At 42.8% G+C, this 22,406-nt stretch overlaps 1 protein-coding gene across 5 annotated transcripts in view; it reads right to left on the bottom strand.

Moving 5' to 3' along the window:
* LOC122939800 overlaps nucleotides 1–22,406 on the bottom strand; it is a 48,332-nt gene that overhangs the window by 8,331 nt on the left and 17,595 nt on the right. For all 5 annotated transcript variants that reach the window (XM_044295950.1, XM_044295949.1, XM_044295951.1 and 2 more), the window contains 2 exons: nucleotides 3,524–3,811; nucleotides 3,353–3,443 (listed from right to left, as the gene is read on the bottom strand). In XM_044295950.1, coding sequence (XP_044151885.1) covers nucleotides 3,353–3,443; nucleotides 3,524–3,577 — 145 coding nt within the window. In that variant the 5' untranslated portion in view covers nucleotides 3,578–3,811. The remainder of the gene's footprint in view (nucleotides 1–3,352; nucleotides 3,444–3,523; nucleotides 3,812–22,406) is intronic.

Raw genomic sequence — 22,406 nt, 5'->3', positions numbered from 1 at the left:
TGTACATCTACGACACGGGTGCTTATGGGGTTAATGGTTCTGCTTCATATTTACCACACTGTTCCTATGTCGTTTTGTGTTGTGGTGAAGTGCATGATAGAGGTGTGCTGAGGGTGTGTATCTCACCCGCGTTTTCAGTTTAGCTGGATGAGATAACTGGAATCCAGTAATGGTGCTGCTTCAGTGAGGCATAGCTTGCTGGAGATCATTTTGTTTACATTTGTATGGGCTCGATTTCTTTGGACTGGGAGACAGGTTGGTAGTGGGAGTCTCTCGGTCCACACCCCAGTCCATTACAGGTTCCCTGGCCCCAGGTGAGGCCAGCTGTGTTAATTAAGGAGGGATAAAACCAACCCTCAGTGTATGAGTCTGGGGGAGTGACCCTAGAGAGGGGGAAGCCTGTGAGGCTTGGTGTGGTCCCAGCCAGGAGGGCTGGGGGGGCCACGAGGCTGTGTGAAGCTGGATCTCTCTCCTGTGTGGGACTTATGCCTTGTGAAGCTAACCTGATGAGTGTCAGAGCTGGATACCCTGTGTGTGAACTGCACTCTATGGATGAGTCAGGGAGAAGACCTATGTATTAGGTATAGCCCTGACGGGTAGGTGTTTATTTTGGTTTATGTTTGTGTTGCTGCTGAAGTGCCAAAATAAAGCACCACTTAGACTTTAACCCAGTTGTCTGAGGAGGAATCTGTAATTGTCAACTCCCCGTGAGAGAGTGATCACTTACAGTGTATATTGTATTATAGCATGCTCCAGAATGACATAGCTTCATCTATTGTGTAGTGAATGGAACTGGTCACTGCTGCTACCATCGAAGTAAATGCAAACAGCCCTGCAGTTTCCAGTATTGTCCAGTGCATGGATGAAGCTGTCTAGTTCCGGTGCCAACTTCCAGCACTACTGTGAAACAGCTGATCGTCGGGGATGCGGTTGTTGAACATGCGCCAGATATTGATGGCATATCATAAGCACAGGACATCAATATTCAAATCCATTTCATCCATAGGCTAGTATCACACATGCAGTTTTCTTTAGCCAAAGCCAGAAGATGATGCAGCAGGAAGAAGCCCTTCCTATATATTTCCCAACTTTTTAATCCACTCCTGGTTTAGTAAAAAAAAACTGCATGTGTAATTTCAGCCTAAATCCTGTTGTGTACCACAGCCGCACCTTCTCTCCTCCCCTCATACTGTGAAGTATCTTCCCAGGCACCATTGCTACTGCTGGGCCCGCGTCATATTGTATTAGCAGAGCGCTAGCAGTCAGCCCCTGCATTCATCCTGGGCACACCTTGGCCGCCGAGCGCTCAAAGTGGGAGTACAAGACCCCCAAAACACGTTGAGCCACATATTTTTTTTATAAAAAAGGACTGATCAGTAGCTTCCTGAGGTCAAGCTGCCATCAATTCTCTACCATCTGATACGCAAGCCTGGCCAGAGGGGTTTCAGGTCTTGTAGGTGTCTTGAGTTTATCCTACAGACCACCCCCAAGGGAAGTGAGTCGAATACCTTTTTTTTTTTACGACTTTTACCTGTTGATTTTAACCCCTTTTACTACACTGTAATATGGAGTGAACATCACATATGGATCCCAATTCTAAGTTCTCTAATGTGCAGCCCAGATGACCAGCTCCACTATATGTGACCAGTTCTACCATTCCCCGTAGATTATTATTGGGTATACATACCCTCCTTGATATTTTACACTATTCAATATATATCTATCTTATTTATCATTTGTTCTATTTGCAGTCTTATCTAGTCCATGCATTTACTAGTGATCCATTACGTTTAGTTTTTCTATATTACTTAGACATATACGTCCCTAGACATTATTTGACATTTTATGAGATTATTTTCAGCCAAATAAAGAGAGTGGCGCTATTTTTGTCCTTCTTGGGAAAACAGATAATCACCTTTCGTGATGTGAAATATCACACCACCACAGCATCTAGCTCCTCCTTTACATTTATTCTTGGAAGTGCATGTGGTGTCAGCACTTATAGTAGCCATCTTCCCTTACACATCTGCCATATACCCTGTTGCATATTTATTGTTTACTAACAAGACATTTATTTTGCAATTAATACTCCTACTCTCTAGGGGCCCAAGTTTTTTTCACAATCTGAGGGGCATTTTACCCCTAAGATCTGAATAACCCTCTTTTTTTTTTTTCTCATCTGTACCGCTGTATTGTAAGGGTATTTTTAAGTGACTGATTGGTTCTTCCCTTTAATTCTGTTTAATACTCTAGTGTAATGGTTTAGGAGTTTCCCTTGTAATGAAGTGGGTTAGAGATAGTACCCATCCCCCATTATGCTGATAAGACCACATTCCTGAGTGATCATAGAGACATGCTTGATGCACACTGGAGGAGGAGGGGCTAACAGGTTAAAACTCTGCTACCCACCTTCACTCAGTAAACTCCACCAGACCCTCTATTCTAGGTAGGATGTGAGTATAATTGCCCCATCTCTCTTGTACATCCTGGGGTGTCGGTCATGTGTTATAACGGGGTAGACAGCCATGGGTTATAGCATGATCGAAGGAGTCTCCACCCTATTTAGGCTAGTGATGTTTATTTTTATTTTTTTCTGTATGTGATTTCTTTGTTATCGGATATTTATTAACTTAGTAAATATATTTATTCACGCAGCCTGCATAAGCTTATTCATTCTCAAATCTTTTGAATTCACTTTACGTTACAACCATTGCCAACAGTCCTGAATTTGCAGGGACTGTCCCTGCAAATTCAGGCTGCCCTGAGCCAATAATAGACAGAGATTATGTAAATCACACCCATAACTGAGAGTCCTCACTGTTTTGGGGGGAATTCACAGGGTGGGGTCTATTTGTCCCTAATTTAAGAACTGTAGTGCTGGTAAACATGCATTAGTTAACTGCCACTCTCATGTGTCTTCCTGTTCTGTTACAGCTTTCTAGTACTGTGCTCTTGTTTCTTTGGTCCATGATTATTCATAAAAAATGGAGACAGTTCTCAGTACGAGGGAAAAAACAAGATTCCTTGAGGGGTTTCAGGGAAAGCTTTTCATCCCCCTCATATAGACATACTGATAGGGACCTTATTGTGAGCCCCATTGGGGACAGTTGGATGCTAATGTCTGTAAAGCACTGCGGAATATAGTAGCGCTATATTAGTGCATAAAATAATAAATAATAGAGGGATCGGTACCCATTTTTTTATGACTAAAGAAAGTGTGTGAATTTAGCATGGGAGCTTATGGATGCACCCTGCTGGCTCTACTTTACCCTCAATAGGCTTGTACTCACAGGATACAGTAGAATGCAATATCAACAGCTGAGAAATTTTGTTTTCATGTCTAGTTACTCACGAGGGCTGATCTCAGCAGGTATCTCCTCTTCCTTAATCTTCACACACATGATTTCTCCATCTTCGTCTTGCATATGTATTTGAACTCCACCCTATTATATAATTTAATACATTTTAGACAATAAAAAGTTATCTCTGATGGTAGAAACATGAAATTATACATCTGGTCTACCTGAGGATCCTGTGGCTGGATAGTGTGGCCTTGCTTACAATCAGTAGAATCCATCTTGTGGAAACAAAGGCCGCTCAGGCCCAAAAATAAATTTTTCAATTACGTTGCCTGATAGTGACGCTGCAGGTCTCAAAGTGAAGTGGGTTCAGTCAATAAATCTTAATATAGGACCGCGCTGCTCCAAAACTCCAGAAGGTATCCCTCATTTGATGAAGACCAAAAACCGCATTCAGATATAGACAAACATCGATGGTCCACAGGACTTCTTTTGTATTCAAGTTAATCCTTCTGTGGAAGCCAAATAGGTGCAAATAGTGAAGAATCACCAATAAGAGTAAAATAAACATAATTTATTATACTTACAAACGTAACAAAGTTTCAGGCATATCATATAGTTATATCCATTCTCATATGTCTCTGCCCCACCTAGGTTTCACTTTAGCTTTATCAGGGGCAAACACTCCACCCTCATTGAGGCGTTACATTTATATAGTAAGAGGTAATAAAAAAAACTCCTCCCAATTATTCATACAGTAAAAGTAAACAAAACAAAAAATACTAATACATAAAAATAAACTAAACAAATATTGTTCTTTCCATTTATCTATTAGAAGCTTTTCTGCCCTACTATTAACAAAATGAACCTACCACTAGTACGGATCCACCTAATGGGACACGAGCCCCTATTATTATAGATGTCCCAGTCATATGTTAGGATTCAGCTAATAGAGATTCACACATTCCTTTCATTCATAAAAACCTCCTCCCCCATATTCAGCCCCTTCTCATTCATTATTTAGGTCACATGTTCTAATCCAACCAATAAACAATTCCTGACACTTATATCTACGGACAAATGGATATATATGCAGGCTCTGTGCAGTGGTTGTCAATACAGAGCATATCTGTGATACCAAACATGGCTTCAGATCAAATGTAATATTCAATCCTTGTGGTTGCAGTGTTTTTAGTTTATAAATCCACGCAACTTTACATCAATTGATTCTAGCAAGTGGATCCCCTCCCCGCAACTTCTTATTAACCTTTTCAATTCCAGTGAACTTAAGTCCACTGGGATCTTTCCCATCTACTTTCTTAAAATGTAGGGAACACTATGTGTTTCCAAGCCTTTTTTTTTATATTTCTGATATGCTCCTGAACCCTTGTTTTCAATTTCCTCATTGTTTGTCCAACATATTGGAGGCCACTTCAATAAATATATGACCCCTGCCTGGTCGCAAGTAATTTCTCCCTTTATTTTAAAACCAGAACCTCACCCCATGGATTGAATTGTCTGCACACTCTTATTTATTCTCTTTTTTACCGGTTTTACATGGAAGACAGAAACCGCACCATGTGAATTTGTTATTATTATTACCAGTTTTCATAGAGGTGTGGCTATGTACTAAAACATTCCATTAAGGTTGGTGCTGTTTTATATACTATGCTCGGTTGATTTGGGATCACGGTCCCCTAAATAGGATAATTTTTCAATACAGCACAATTTTTCTTTATGGTGTTTTTCATAAAGCCCACATTCACAATAATTAGTAAAAAATGTAATCCTGAAATCTTTTTCTTTCTTAACTGTTCTTTGGTTTTCTGTAGGTTCCGTTTTGCCACAATCTCCTATATCTTTACTGCACATAGCTAGTTTCTCTTTTGAATAACCCTTTTCAATAAACCGATGTTGAATTAGCGGACTTTGTTTTTTATAGTCTTCTATGTCAGTGCAATTACGGTGAATTATTTTTAATTGTCCTTTTGGAATATTCTCCAGCCATTGGTTATAATGACAGCTGGTTGTTTCAATCTATGCATCAACATTTGTCTCCTTAAAAAAGGTTCTGGTTTTAAACAGATTGTTTTCAACGAAAATAGTAAGATCTAAAAAATTTTATTGAGGTAGAACTAATAGTACTAGTAAATGTCAGATTCCCGCATTTTTTATTAATATCTGCAATAAGATCCTCCAGACCCTGACATTCTCCTACCCATATCAGTAAACAATCATCTATATAAACTTTTCCATAAGGTTAATTTACCCTTTTGTTGTTCTTTACATAAAATGGCTTCGATGGTCTCATTTTCCCATAGGGCCATTAATAGATTAGCGTAACTGGGAGCGAATTTCACCCCCATCGCAGTCCCAGTCTGCTGTAAATGATGTGTATTTTTAAACCAAAAATAATTATGGCTGAGACAAAGCTCAAGACATTCTAATATAAAATTCCCTTGTTCTAGCGACATTTGTGGATCATTATCCAGTTGTTCAGTTATTGCTCTGATCCCCAGATTTTTGGGAATAATAGTATAAAGAGAAGCCACATCTTCCGTGGTTAACCACATATTTTCAGAACTAATAGCAAGATTTGTGTCTTTTAGGATCGTGTCTTTTAGGTAGGAGGGAGTTTTACCACATACTTTTGCAAAAATAAATCCACATACTCGGTAAGTCTACTAGTCAGAGAATTAGTTCCAGAGACAATAGGCCTCCCGGGTGGATTCGTCAGACTTTTATGTATTTTGGGTAATTGATATATTAGGCTACTTTCACACTAGCGTTCGGGTTTCCGTTCGTGAGCTCCGTTTGAAGGAGCTCACGAGCGGACCCGAACGCAGCCGTCCAGCCCTGATGCAGTCTGAATGGAGGCGGATCCGCTCAGACTGCATCAGTCTGGTGGCGTTCAGCCTCCGCTCCGCTCGCCTCCGCACGGACAGGCGGACAGCTGAACGCTGCTTGCAGCGTTCGGGTGTCCGCCTGGCCGTTCGGAGGCGTGCGGATCCGTGCGGATCCGTCCAGACTTTCAATGTAAGTCAATGGGGACGGATCCGTTTGAAGATGCCACAATGTGGCTCAATCTTCAAGCGGATCCGTCCCCCATTGACTTTACATTGAAAGTCTGGACGGATCCGTACTAGGCTATTTTCACACTTAGCTTTTTTTTGCTAAAATAATGCAGACGGATCCGTACTGAACGGAGCCTCCGTCTGCATTATTATGATCGGATCCGTTCAGAACGGATCCGATCGAACGCTAGCCGAACGCTAGTGTGAAAGTAGCCTTACTGTAATCACTGGAAATTTCACAGTTACATAATTAAATTGTTTATTTATAATACCTTTATTATAACCCCCTTGAGGCATTTTTAACCATTTTAAAATGTAAAATCTACTGTGGGATCTTTCTCGAGAACAAGGTAGGTTCTTTGGTCTGATAATAATCTTTGCAGTTCACCTTCATACTTTTCTATATACATCACAACCACCCCTCCCCCTTCATCTGCTGGCTTGATCACTATATGGGGGTTAAGATTCCAGAGCTTTTAAAGCAAGTTTTAATTCAGATGTAAAATTGTAATATTTAGGTTCAACCTTCATTTTTTCAAGTTCTTTTAATACCCCTCTTTTGGATGCTTCAATGCATTCATTCTCCCTATTTTTCGGGAAGAATCTTGACCTCTCACGTAAAATGGTGTGTATCACTGTGTTACTCATAGATATATTCTTCATAGACTGTTGTGAATTATTCAATACATATTTAGCCAGATTTAACTTCCTTATATATTTATGTATATCCAAAAATATTTTACATTTATTTGGTCGCTCAGGCAATGAAGCGGTGGTACTGAAATTATAATCAAAGGACAGCTCAAGATCTCCCTAAGGGCTTCTTGTCATGTCAATTTGACTAGATGCACAAACAATATCTGGTGGCCTTCCTAGAAAACCCAAGAAGTTGTGTTACTGTTATTAATGTTATATTACTCTCCATTCGAGAATCCAAGAGACAAACCTCTACTCCTTCCTCATGGAAAGACAGACAGTGGTCAACCCTTCCCTACATTCATTGATACTGTGTCCACCCACAAGGTGTAGGATCCCAAAAAATGATCTAACTCTGCAACACAAACATCAACAAGAGCCCTGCTTGAACACTTGTGGTCAAGCGCTCCCAATCACTGCCGCTGTCTTCCATGTTAAGACGGAGCACCATATACCAGTCACACATATAGACGGGAGATAAACGACATTATAGTAGTGATTCCAGGGGAAGGAGTCTCTCGTCTTCCATAACACTTTCCACCATCCCAAACTAGATGATAACAGGAAATAATAGACTGCATTCTCATGTGGCTGAAATGGAAAGAAGCCAAACTGACAATAAAACCGGTGACAACATACCACATCAATATGAGTCCTAATTTTGTTTGGGTGGAAATTGGGGTAATATCAGGGGCACCATTACAGAGACCTCACAGGCAGGCTACATGTGTAAAATACAGTTGCAAGAAAAAGTATGTGAACCCTTTGGAATTATATGGATTTCTGCACAAATTGGTCATAAAATGTGATCCAATCTTCACAACAATAGACAATCACAGTCTGCCTAAACTAATAACACACAAAGAATTAAATGTTGCCATGTTTTTATTGAACACACCATGTATACATTCACAGTGCAGGTGGAAAAAGTATGTGAACCCCTAGACTAATGACATCTCCAAGAGCTAATTGGAGTGAGGTGGCAGACAACTGGAGTCCAATCAATGAGATGAGATTGGAGGTGTTGGTTACAGCTGCCCTGCCCTATAAAAACACACACACCAGTTCTGGGTTTGCTTTTTACAAGAAGCATTGCCTGATGTGAATGATGCCTCGCACAAAAGACCTCTCGGAAGACCTACAATTAAGAATTGTTGACTTGCATAAAGCTGGAAAGGTTTATAAAAGTATCTCCAAAAGCCATGCTGTTCATCAGTCCACGGTAAGACAAATTGTCTATAAATGGAGAAAGTTCAGCACTGCTGCTACTCTCCCTAGTAAATGCCGTCTGGTAAAGATGACTGCAAGAGCACAGCGTAGACTGCTCAATGAGGTGAAGAAGAATCCTAGAGTGTCAGCTAAAGACTTACAAAAGTATCTGGCATATGCTAACATCCCTTTTGGCGAATCTACGATATGTAAAACACTAAACAAGAATGTATTTCATGGGAGGATACCACAGAGGAAGCCACTGCTGTCCAAAAACAACATTGCTGCACGTTTACAGTTGGCACAAGAGCACCTGGATGTTTCACAGCAGTACTGGCAAAATATTCTGTGGACAGATGAAACCAAAGTTGAGTTGTTTGGAAGAAACACACAACACTTTGTGTGGAGAAAAAGAGGCACAGCACACCAACATCAAAACCTCATCCCAACTGTGAAGTATGGTGGTGGGGGCATCATGGTTTGGGGCTGCTTTGCTGCGTCAGGGCCTGGATGGATTGCTATCATCGAAGAAAAAATAATTTCCCAAGTTTATCAAGACATTTAGCAGGAGAACTTAAGGCCATCTGTCCACCAATTGAAGCTCAACAGAAGATGGGTGTTGCAACAGGACAACGACCCAAAGCATTGAAGTAAATCAACAACAGAATGGCTTAAACAGAAGAAAATACGCCTTCTGGAGTGGCCCAGTCAGAGTCCTGACCTCAACCTGATTGAGATGCTGTGGCATGACCTCAAGAAAGGGATTCACACCAGATATCCCAAGAATATTGCTAAACTAAAACAGTTCTGTAAAGAGGAATGGCCAAGAATTACTCCTGACCATTGTGCACGTCTGATCTGCAACTACAGGAAACGTTTGGTTGAAGTTATTGCTGCCAAAGGATGTTCAACCAGTTATTAAATCCAAGGGTTCACATACTTTTTCCACCTGCACTGTGAATGTTTACATGGTGTGTTCGATAAAAACATGGTGACATTTAATTCTGTGTGTGTAATTAGTTTAAGCAGACTGATTGTCTATTGTTGTGACTTAGATGAAGATCAGATCACATTTTATGACCAATTTGTGCACAAATCCATATAATTCCAAAGGGTTCACATACTTTTTCTTGCAACTGTACATCTATACCACGAGTAACTATAACAGTGCCACCTATCCACAGCTGCACCTATGATGATGGGCACTAGTAAACTAGCTTGGAGGGATCGCATAGAGTGACTGGTAGAAATCACGTGACCAAGCTCCGACCTCATCACTGTACATACTGTGGTGTAAGAGAACCTATCCAGCCATAAAAGAGTTAAAAGTGATGTTATGGAGGATTTGAGTGCATTCAGTTTAGGGGTTTGTTGTACCTTAGTTAATGTATGGTGATGCATAATGGAAACAGAACAGATTCGTTTTGCAGCCCACAGAATTCTATTATGACAGAAAGCCTCTAAATGCATTCCGTTATGCATTACGTCATAGAATTGCATTATGGTCAGTGTTAACGGAATCCATAACGCAATTCACCTTTTACCACCAAAGTGTGAACGAATTTCAAAATATAAAATTCGCTCATCTCTAACCCCTGATCACTGGACATATAAAAGGAAATCATTTTCCTGCCACAGGCCAAATCCTCCAAAAGAAGTCCATAATTGTCTTATCCTGTTATGTTTTCTTTAACGCCTTAAGGACCCAGGATGAGAATTCTCGTCCTGCGGCCCTTTTCTTCCCCCACGTGCGGTGCCGCGATGAGTAACAGCCGGATCCCTGCTGCATCCACCAGCATCAGTGATAACACCGATGTCAGTGGATTGACCCCTCATATGCCGCAGTCAGCGCTCACCGCGGCATATGGGAGGTTTGCGCTCCCTCACCTTAGCCATCGGGTCCCAGCACTGATGTGGTGGGGACCCGATGGTTGCCATGGCAGCCCCAAGCCATTCCAAGGCCTTGGGGCCCGGCATGTATGGAGGCCTATGAGGCCCAGCCCCCAAGCTGGCTCTCATAGGCAAACTATCAGAGTATTACACTGTGTAATACACTGATAGTCAATGCAGTACAATACAGATGTATTGTGCTGCATTGAAACCTGCATTAAGTCCCAGAGTCCCAAGTCCCTAAATAGTGCCATCCACAGATCCCCCTCCCGTAATCAGTGCCATCCACAGATCCCCCTCCCATAACAGAGCCGTCCACAGATCCCCCTCCCCTAAATAGTGCCATCCACAGATCCCCCTCCCCTAATCAGTGCCATCCACAGATCCCCCTCCCCTAAACAGTGCCATCCACAGATCCCCCTCCCCTAAACAGTGACACCCACAGGAGCACATTTATAAACGAAACAGTAACTTTAATCAGCGACTCTTTACTGGATACCTTACTCTGTCTTAGCTCCGGTAACAGCAGGCAGTGCGGGCGGGCGGCACTCAATCACTGACGTCTCGCTCCTGCGCCGATTAGTGGGAGGAGCAGGCGCGTGACGTCAGTGAGTGAGCGCCACCCACCCGCACTGCCTGCTGTTACCGGAGCAAAGACAGAGTAAGATATACAAGTAAAGAGTCGCTGATTAAAGTTAAAGTTACTGTTTAGTTTATAAATGTGCTCCTGTGAGCGGCGTGGCCCTGTATATTCTAACCCCCAGGAAAGCGCCCCTGTCACCATGGGAACGCCTGGGGGTTACAATATACCATCGGATTAGAGTTTTCACTCTCTCACTGAGAACGTGAAAACTCAATGATTTACTGTCAGTCCCTCCCCTCCTCCTCCTACTCTTTTGTCATTGGTGGTCAGTGGCAGCCGCGCACAGTGGGGAGGGAGGGACTCCCTCCTTCTCCACTGTGCCGGCTCAGGAGAAGATGGTGCACGCAGAGAGTGCGATCATATTGTGGTCCGGCGATATAGGCGATATGGCAAAAATCCATATCGTGGCACAAATTTATATTGCATATCGCCTATATTGCCCACCCCTACATGGCAGCTTAAAATTATCCCAGTGAAATCTGCCTTCCAAAAACCATATGGCGTTTCTTTCCTTCTGCGCCCTACTGTGTGCCTATACGGTAGTTTATGACCACATATGGGGTGTTTCTGTAAACTACAGAATCAGGGTAATAAATATTGAGTTTGGCTGTTAACCCCTTGCTTTGCTAGCAGAAAAAAAATGGATTAAAATGGAAAATCTGCCAAAAAAGTAAAATTCTGAAATTGTATCTCCGTTTTCCATTACCGGATTTTTCGCCCCATAAGACGCAACTAGGTTTTTGAGGAGGAAAATAAGAAAAATTGGATGACACTGCTATGGGGGGGATCTGTGGATGACACTGCTATGGGGGGGATCTTTGGATGACACTGCTATGGGGGGGGGGGGATCTTTGGATGACACTGCTATGGGGGGGGGATCTTTGGATGACACTGCTATGGGGGGGATCTGTGGATGACACTGCTATGGGGGGGGATCTGTGGATGACACATATATAGCATCTTTCTATGTGCCATCCACAGATCCCCCCCATAACAGTGTCTCTGCAGTGTGAATGACCCCCAATACAGGGGTCGGGGCCGGCATCTGGATTAGGAATGACAGTGGGGACCGATGCAGTCCCTGTATTCTAATGCACCGGCCCTGCTCACTGTTGTATAATCTTATCTAACCTGTAGGCATTGTTAAGATGTGTAATCCATCCGTATTCCAACATTAAGTTCCGTAGGAGAGAGGACGGAGGAGGCAGACCTTTGGCGCGTCACTCACCATGTCACGCACCTGTGCCGCCTGCTTCATTCATAAAATGTGGAATTTTTTTTAATTTTCAACATTTGAATTTATCTGCTTTTAAAGGCAGATAATGAGACCTCACAAAATACCATGGCTATTACTTTACATTTCCCATATGTTTAATTTATGTTGGCATCTTTTTGAAAATGTCATTTTAATTTTTTAGGCCATTAGAAGGCTTAGAATTTTAGACGCAATTCTTAGATTTTTTAAGAAGATTTCCAAAACCCACTCTTTTAAAGACCAGTTCAGTTATCAAGTCACTTTATGGGCCTTACATAGTAGAAACAACCCAAAAATGACCCAATTTTAGAAACTACACCCTCAAGTAATTCAAAACTGATATTACAAACTGTAGGTGTACAAACCCTTTAGGTGTTCCACAAGAATGAAAGTTTTTGGCAGATTTTCCATTTTAATCGATTTTTGTCCTGTAACACAGCAAGGGTTAACATCCAAACTAAACTCAAATTACCTAAACTTAAATTACCCTGATTCTGCAATTTACAGAAACACCCCATATGTGGTTGTCAACTGATATATGGTCGTACGGCAGAGCTTAGAACAGATGGAGCATTTTTGAAACTACACCCTCCAAATAATTTTTCAAGTGGCCCAAAATGCTTTTCATCTAATTTATAAATCCTTGGCTGTGAAAAAGAAAAATTACATATTTAACTAGAAAATGTCACTTTAGGCCCAAGTTTTTCATTGTGAAGAGGGGTAACAGGAGGAAGTCACCCCAAAATGTCTGACCCATTGTCTCTTGAATACAGCAACACTCCATATGTGGTTGTTGACTGTTGTAGGTGCATACGGTAGAGCTTAGAACAGAGGGAGCACAATATGGCTTTTGGGGGGCAGATTTCACTGGAATAATTTTCAGGTATGTGTCGCAATTGAAGGTACCCTGAGGTACCCCATAGTGGGAAAACCCCAAAAAGTGACCCAATTTTGGAAAACTACACCCTACATGGAATTTTTCAAGGGGTGTAGTGAACACTTTGGCCAGATATGCTTTTCATAAAATTTAGAAACCCTTGGCTGTGAAAAATAAAAATTACGTAGTTTACAAGTAAGATGTCTCCATTGCAAAGGCCCTTTATTTCTCCAGATTTCAATTTTTGGTTCACAAAAGGCTTGGTCGGGCCTCTTTGATTGCAGTGTACGGTGCCACATGCTACTGCCTTTGTGACTGAAAGGCACCTGAAAAGGGGTATGCTTGTGTAATAATTGTCAATGTACAAGTAGTACCCCTTATCTAAAGGAGGCTGCAAAAGATCCCACACTATTTTACCTGCCACATTGAGGGAACGGGGGCATTCAGGAGGACAAAACTGGGTATCTTTGGCTTCATAACACAAATTTATAGGTGTAGCCATATCCGCTCTCACAGAGCTTATACATTTTTAGCCCAAATCTTCCTTGGCAAATATTGGCGAAATTGAAGCCTGCCTTTAAAAATGACAAGTGACTCAACCATGGCAATATTTTTTTCTGGGGTGTAAGCCTCTTTACATTTTTTATTTAAATAATTTATAAGAGGCCAAATTTTATAAAGCCTGTCATGGCTGGGGTCATCACGTGGGGGGCACCGTGTGTTGTCAGGGAAATGCAGAAATCGTAGGATTGTCTCAAAATCGCTGTCTTGTCATTACTTCCCTGTACATGGGGGTATCTTACAACACATCAGATGACCAAGATCTCATAGTGGGTTTTTTTGAGACCCATATTTAGAAAGAGACCCCAAAATTTTCAAATGTCCGCCACAACAACAGGGCACCATAAGCCAAAGATAAGAAGATTTAAAAAAATTCCACCCCTTCCTAAACCCCATAACATCGAAACGGCTGCCTGTGACAGAATTAAATTCTGGAACAGATGTGGCATATGACCAGGGCCGGCTCCAGGTTCATGTGGGTTCTTGGGCAATAAATCCCAGTGGGCCCCCATGAGGCATTTTTTTACATTGACATGTCCCCCTGTGGCTCCCACACGGTATAATGACCCCCAGTGGCCCCTATACAGTATAATGACTACTGGTGGCCCTTCACACAGTATAATGAACCCCCAATTCCCCCCCCCCCCCCCACTGTATAATGACCACCTGTGGCCCTGCATTCAGAATAACCACCCCCAGTCGCCCCCATTCAGAATAATGACCCCCAGTAGCCCCCACACTGGGGGAATACTGTATGGAGGGGGCTCTGGGGGTCATTATACTAAATGGAGGGCCATTGGTGATCATTATACTAAATGGGGGACACTGGAGGTCATTATACTATGTAAAGGGCCCTCACAGTATAATGATCCCACAGTGACCCTCCATTCAGAATAATGACCCCCAGTCGCCCCCACACTCGGGGTTATACTGTATGGAGGGAGCACGAGGGGTTATATTGAATGGGGGCTCTGGGGTCAATGGGGATTATTATACTAAATGGGGGGCACTGGGAGTCATTATACTGTGTAAGGGGCCCTCACAGTGGCCCCCTCACATACCTATCATTGCTGAGAGCAGGGGAGCAGGCGGTCCTGTCAATCACTAACCGCAGCTCCCTGCGCTCCTTCTCTCCTCCAGCCCGCTGCAGCAGTGGGCCAGGCCTGGAGGAGAGAAGGAGATGTGCAGTGATGTAGCTAGAACTGACTGGGCCCCACAGCAAATTTTAGTACGCCCCCCTCCCCCCCCAAAGTGTGTTCACATAACGTTTTTCCTATCAGTTTGATGTATACAAATGTGCAGCACTCCACGTTTTTGTATCCCGCAGAGTCAAGTAAAAAATGCATACGTTAACGTATATGTTTTTTTACAATGGAACTGTATGGTGAACGGACGCCACTGTACGGCATCAGTCTGAGGCATCTGTTATTAACGCTGACATTTTTGGTATACATTAAATGGATGGCGCAAATGGGATGTGAACCCAGCCCTAGTGTCAGAATAAGCCCCAGTACACAGCCGAGCAGCATGGCGGAGAGGGGAGGCCGCCATGTAGTGACAGAGCGCTACCTGGTTCTGGTGGTCAGGGGTGAGGACTGTGCTTCCCAAGGATCATTTTCTACTGGGAAATACAGTGCACAGTATAATACACTAGAATCTATATACTATAAAGATATTAGCCCTACCCCAAATAATAATACAATTAGGGGGTCATTTATTAAATAGAAATACGTCTATATTAGGCGTATTTCTTACACAGATTGTGGCACAAAGCTCCTTAGCACCGCAATCTGTATCTTTTCCAGCTCATGCCAGGTCTAAAAAAAAGTGGTGTGGGCATGGAAGGGGATACAGTTATGGCCATGCAGTTATTGGATACCACCGCCATATAGTGATAACACCGCCATACAATGATAAAACCACCATACAGTGACCAGATAAAAGGGTATAAGAGGGCACAGTACATGGAATGACTATGGGCACTGCACAGGGTGTGGCAAGAGGGCACAATGCAGGGTATAAAGGGGCACAGTCACATGACCCTGTGACGTTAGAAGGTCCTTATGGTGAATGCTGTTCAGATGCCACCATAATGAGAGGCAGAGGAGTGAGACAGGGGCCCTGGATGGACAGGAGGGGTGGACACAACAAGTAGGGGGAAGGGGCTCTGAGGGGGATTCATACAAGAAGTAGGGGCAGGAGGTCTGTGCAGGGCAGCAATAGGAGATAGGAGGGTGGAACAGGAGCTCTGGATACATGAGGGAGGAAAGGAGACAGCAGGGGCCCCATGAGGATGAGATAGGATAGGATATGTGGGGGGGGGGGGGCAGGTGTCATGGAGACAAACTGCTTAATGAAACAGTAACACAACTAAATAGAATGAAGCAGCAGCAGATCGAAGAGTTCCCCCCCCCCCCTTCTGTCCCACAGACAAGAAACAGTCACAGTGCAGATTCACTCACAGACTGTCTTCACACTTCTCTGCTCCAGCCCTGCGGTCTCTCTCCTCAGGCAGCATGTGTCCTGTGTAGAGGGGGCGTGTTCTGAGTCTCTGCAGCTCAGAGGGCCCACCAAATGGGTACTGCGTAAGTGAAATGACAGCAGTGAGAGCTCCCATCTGTATTGATGGAAGTGCTCATAGCAGCTCAGTGGGCCCCCCCAGGAGCATTGGGCCCCGGCACTTGCCCGGGGATGCCGGGTTATGACGCCGGCCCTGCTTATGACTCTTTGGGCATCCATTCGGGGTCAATGGCGCTAGTGCCAGGCAAAAAGTCCTGTCTGCGACTTTGCCGTGGCTCATCATCACTAGTGCTAGCGGATGATGACAAAATTTGAAACTGTTCGCTCACTAAATGCGTATGCCTTCTCTGCCATATACATACGCTCAGCGAATTTATATGGTGCAAATGTTAAAATGTCAGGTATCTGTGCTGTAAAAAAATTAGACAAAGATAAATCATTACAGAACTTTTTCCACCTTTAATGTGACATATAAACTGTACAACTCAATTGAAAAACAAACTGAAATCCTTTAGGTAGAGGGAAGAAAAAATATAAAAATACAATAATATGGTTGCATAAGTGTGCACACCCTTAAACTAATACTTTGTTGAAGCACCTTTTGATTTTATTACAGCGTGGCACATTTTGACTTGGCAAGATTTGCCACTCTTTTGCAAAAACACTCCAAATCTGTCAGATTAAGAGGGCATCTCCAGTGCACAGCCCTCTTCAGATTACCCCACAGATTCAGGTCTGGGCTCTGGCTGGGCCATTCCAAAACTTTAATCTTCTTCTGGTGAAGCCATTCCTTTGTTGATTTGAATGTATGCTTTGGGTCGTTGTCAAGCTGAAAGATGAAGTTCCTCTTCATATTCAGCTTTCTAGCAGAAGCCTGAAGGTTTTGTGCCTATGGACTGGTATTTGGAACTGTTCATAATTCCTTTTAGCTTAACTAAGGCCCCAGTTTGAGCTTAAGAAAAACAGCCCCAAAGCTGCCACCACCATGCTTCACTATGGGTATGGTGTTGTTTTGGTGATGTGCAGTGTTGTTTTTGCGCCAAACTTATCTTTTGGAATTATGGCCAAAAAGTTCAACCTTGGTTTCATCAGACCATAACACCTTTTCCCACATGCTTTTGGGAGACTTCAGTTGCGTTTTTGCAAAATGTAGCTTGTCTTGGATGTTTTTCTTCATAAGAAAAGGCTTTCATCTTGCCACTCTACCCCATAACCCAGACATATGAAGAATACGGGAGATTGTTGTCACATGTACCACACAGCCCGTACTTGCCAGATATTCCTGCAGCTCCTTTATTGTTTCTGTAGGCCTCTTGGTAGCCTCCCAGACCAGTTTTCTTCTCGTCTTTTCATTAATTTTGGAGGGACGTCAAGTTCTTGGTAATGTCACTGTTGTGCCATATTTTCTTCACTGTGTTCCATGGTATATCTAATGCCTTGGAAATTCTTTTGTACCCTTCTCCTAACTGATACCTTTTAACAATGAGATCCCTCTGATGCTTGGGAAGCTCTCTGAGGAACATGGCTTTTGCTGTGGGATGCGACTAAGGAAATTTCAGGAAAGACCAACTAGAGCAGGTGAACTTTATTTGGGGTTAATCAGAGGCACTTTAAATGATGGCAGGTGTATGCTGACTCCTATTTAACACGATTTTGAATGTGATTGCTTAATTCTAAACACAGCTACATCCCCAGTTATAAGGATTTGTGCACACTTATGCAACCATTATTTAAGTTTTTTTTGTTTTCTTCCCTCCACCTAAAAGATTTCAGTTTGTTTTTCAATTGAGTGGTACAGTTTATAGGTCACATTAAAAGGTGGAAAAAGTTCAAAAATGATTTATCTTTGTCTAAATTTTTTTACAGCACAGAAACCTGATATTTTAACAGGGGTGTGTAGACTTTTTATATCCACTGTGTGTGTATTATATATAATATTTTAGCATAATTTTCTTCATTTTTTTTCTTTTTTTAAAACGCCCAACTCTAACTCTAAACTATTTCTAGCTAACTGCCAGTACTGTAATATATATATATATATATATATATATATATATATACATACATATATACATACACACACACACACAGAGAAGGTCAGGCAGCACTCCTTCAGATACAGCTGTAGTTGTATGGGTGCCCGCGGTGGTCCTTCGATGTAGGACGAAATCAGTAGACAAAAAAAATAAATAATCCGCAGCACTCCTTCAAGTAAAAAAAGTGTAATTTATTCACACATGTCAGCAAAGACAACGTTTCGGTCCTCTCACAGGATCTTTTTTTTTGTCTATATATATATATATATATATATATATATATATATATACACACACACACACACACACACACATATACACACACACACACACACACATACACACTAGCAGAAGGACCCGGCTTCGCACACGTATATATCATCTATTTAATTTTATGTTTTTGTGTGTCATTAAAAGATATCGTTAGTATCCCCCATACCAGTGACCTTTAACAGCACCTTTAACAGTGAACACCTTTAACAGTGAACTCCACAGTCCCCCACCCCCTAACATGGGGCACAACATTTTGTCTCAACAATTTTTATAATGATAGGCTATGGTGTCGCACTGCAACATGTGACATGCTGCGACTACGACACGACAGTTGCAAAAAATCCATACAAGATGACCTACAGCAGTAAAGAAAATGGCTGGGTTGTTATGGGAACCTGGAATAAAACTGTGTGTGGAAACTAAGTGCTGATAAGGGCCGTGTGTATGGCAGTTGGGATATGAATAGAAAGACATTTGCAGGCTTGTATTGGCTAATTTTTGGGGAATATATCAGGAAAGGTATGTCCTAGAGATCTGTGACCCCCACACGATTTCTTTCCAGGTAGCAAGGGATGTATATACCAAGTTTCGTTGAAATCGATGATTGCGTTTTTGATTGATCGCTGAACATATTTACACATATACATCCTTCTTTATATATTGTAGGGTTTCGCTCTGGTAGACAAGATTACCGGACGCAGTATAGAGGCAACAACAAGTTCTTTGGATCAACCAGTTCAGTTTTATTCACACTTTAGGCAAGTGACAAAACAAGCAGTCATAATCAAGCAAAAAAGTGACTTTGCGGTGTTGACTCCTCAATGACGTCTAGCTGCAACATTAGCTGCACCTCCTCCGATATGGCTTGTCGCCGAACCTCGGGTACCCGGCATGTTTTTTTTTTTTTAAATATAATCTTTTTTGGCATTTTACAATAAAAACATTGAAACAACAACAACACTATAGGCCAAAGGAACAGGACCATCGAACAGAAAGTATGACAAAGTCTTTGCGTGTAATAAGTCCTGTAACTCTTAACATGGTGGTAAATAGTGTCCTGAACTAACCACCAGAATTCCTCACTAGCCACCCTCCCCCTTTAACATATATCCCCCATTACCTAGTAACCCCCCAAATAGGTGCAAAACCAGACCCCTCGATCCTCAGACATTAATCCACTTGAAGTCTTTCTAGTTTGTTCGCCACCTTTTCGCTCTGAGTAAATAAATGGCGCCATTAGTCCCTTCATTTTGGTGTCCGAAAAACTACTATAATAAGTTGAAACACGACCTAATATGATAGAGTACGTCGCTGTCAGAACTCTGGGTTGTAGCCAATCCCAGAACAAGCATCTTTTAGCCGCCAAAGTCAGTATATGAATAAGTGGGGCAATTTTCTCCCCCTCTGGAGACACATGAAACAAGAGGAGAAGAGGATTTAAAGGAACAGTCACCTGAAGGAGTTGCTTAATTTGATACCTAATCATCTTCCAGAACTTAACCGATTCTGGACATTGCCAAATTCCATGATATAAGTCAGAACTTTTCAGGTGACATTTGGCACAGTCCGTCATCCTGTCCTGGGATGTGAGTTTGAAGCAAAGTGAAACCCATAGATGGCTTTGTGAATCATTCTAAACTGGGTCTCTCTCCACAATTCATTTGGTATTATTTTTATTTTATTCCACCCCTGTAGAATCTCCTGTCCGATGTCAGCACTTGGGAACTCCTTCCTCTAGTGGAAGAAAACTTTTTCTGCCACCTGAGCATTTTTTTTGCCCCTTACCAGATGGTAGAATTCTGACAACAATGTTTTCCGATTGCCTGGACCTACCAGTGAGTCAAAATCATTGGGGGCCATTTCTTTGGCAAGGTTGATAACTCTTTTTTAAGAAACCTTGTACCTGCAAATGTGCCAGAAGTTGTTGTGTGTTTGTCAAGTGGTACCTATCTAAAAACTCATTAAAAGAATAAAGTCTCCCTTCCTGTACATTCCACAAAGTTTTATACCCTTCAATTTCCACTGTTGAAAGTGTTTCGAGTCTGGGGGTGGAGCCTGACCGCGCTAGATGCTGGAAGCTTGTGAGTAGTGCTCCCACCACCAAGCCTTTTCAAAGCCCTATATCAAGCACACTAACCATACTGGGATGGTTAAAATACAAGCGAAGAACTTCCTGGTACACACCGTGTCTCCTTCAGACAACTCCCCTCTCCAGAAAGACATGGAGAAGTTCGTCAGCCGACAGACACTTCAGCAGGCCGGATGCGCTCCAAAGATGGCGCCCAGGCTAAAAGACTCAGAGAACCTTCTCCCTCAAAACCAAGTGCCGGATACCGACGCAGCAGAGGAGATCTCCCCTTTGAGCCAAGAGGTGAGCGACCCCACCACTCTTACCAGATGTTATCTGGACAAAACTCTTCAGAGGGCTATGGCCCCCATAGCCGCTGAGCAAGCGGTCATTAAAACAGAGGTCCGCCATATTGGGGAGAGAGTGGAGTCTCTGGAACAGAACCAGGACGCACTGCTCACATTTAATTTGGCAGTTAGAGTCACCTTGGACACTCACCGTATGGTGATTAACAGTTCTCTACTACTCCTGGAGGACCAGGAGAATAGAAGCTGCAGAAAAAAACCTAAGGATCAGAAACCTTCCTGAAACTACAGATAGCGGACTTGTTTACCGTCATGAAGGAGCTGTTTGTGCTATTGTTGGGCCCGGGTCGGGCTGAACAAGTGGTAGTAGAAAAAGTCCACAGAGCATTTCTCCCTAAACCTCTCCCTTCTGATAACCCCAGGGACATAATATGCGGATTGCTAAGTTTTCGGGACACTGAAGCTATTCTACAAAGATCCAGATCTATGGGGGATATCCAGCTTCTGGGCTCCAAGGTAAAAATTTACCAAGATCTTGCATCATCTACCCTCCAGAAAAGGAGAATGTTGAAACCTCTCACAGATCTTTTGCGGTCTTCTAAGATCATGTACCATTGGCTGTTCCCTTTCGGCCTCCTTATCACACATGGTAATAGACGCTACACTATTCGTTCTCCAGAGGACTTGAGGCAGATATGGGAACCTTCACACCTGCAGCCTATGGTTCTATCTTCTTGGATGTCGGTTCCCCTGGAAGAAGACTTACCTCCTCTACAAGTTCCTCCTAAGTGGTCCACGGTGAAGAGGCAGAAGAACAGAAGACACAACGGTCCCTCCCAGATGGACTCTAATGATTGTATGGGGTCATATCCCCTATATGTTGGCATCCTTTCACTCTATCCCTCCCATAGAGGTTGCTTTATTGATAGTCTGTCACTTTAGACCTCCTTAATCCCCTGATATCATTCAGGACAGGACTGATCTTACTAATAAGTTCTTGGTATCTCTCAACTTACCAGTACTATCACAAGCAGACAGTGAATCCCTGACCTCTCCTATCACCCTCCCAGAAGTTCAAAAAAAATACTAAATTCAACCCCCTCAGGGAAAAGCCCACGCCCTGATGGCCTGCCGATCATGTATTATAAAAAGTTTTTCCCTGTATTGGGCCCACATTTGGTGACATATTTCAACTCTTTGCTAGAAGGTACTCCACCTGCCAAACAAGCGTTAGGAGGCTCACATAGTGGTCCTACCTAAACCAAATAAAGACCCTGAACTTCCCTATAGCTTCAGACCTATATCCCTCTTAAATACAGACACTAAGCTACGGGCCAAATTATTGACACATGGAATTGCCCCATTTTTACAAGACCTTGTTTCTCCTGAGCAGACAGGCTTTGTTGGGGGGCGGGAGTGCAGGGACAGCACCTTCAGAGTCCAGATGTCAATACAGCATGCTTTGCGAAATAGGGGCAGCCTGACTCTGTTGAGCACAGATGCTGAGAAGGCTTTCGACAGAGTGGACTGGAGATTTATGGAAGCTACCCTACACAGACTCGGATTTCACCCTAATTTTGTTAAAGCGGTGTTGTCCCTGTACTCTGCCCCTCATGCAAGAGTGCGGGTTAATTGCATACTTTCCCCCCATTTTAACATTTCTAATGGTACTCGCCAGGGCTGCCCATTGTCCCCTACCA

This window comes from Bufo gargarizans, chromosome 6 (genome assembly GCF_014858855.1).
Source record: "Bufo gargarizans isolate SCDJY-AF-19 chromosome 6, ASM1485885v1, whole genome shotgun sequence".
Lineage (NCBI taxonomy): Eukaryota > Metazoa > Chordata > Amphibia > Anura > Bufonidae > Bufo > Bufo gargarizans.
Note: the sequence above shows the minus strand (reverse complement) of the source record. Positions and strands in the feature narration are given on the sequence as shown.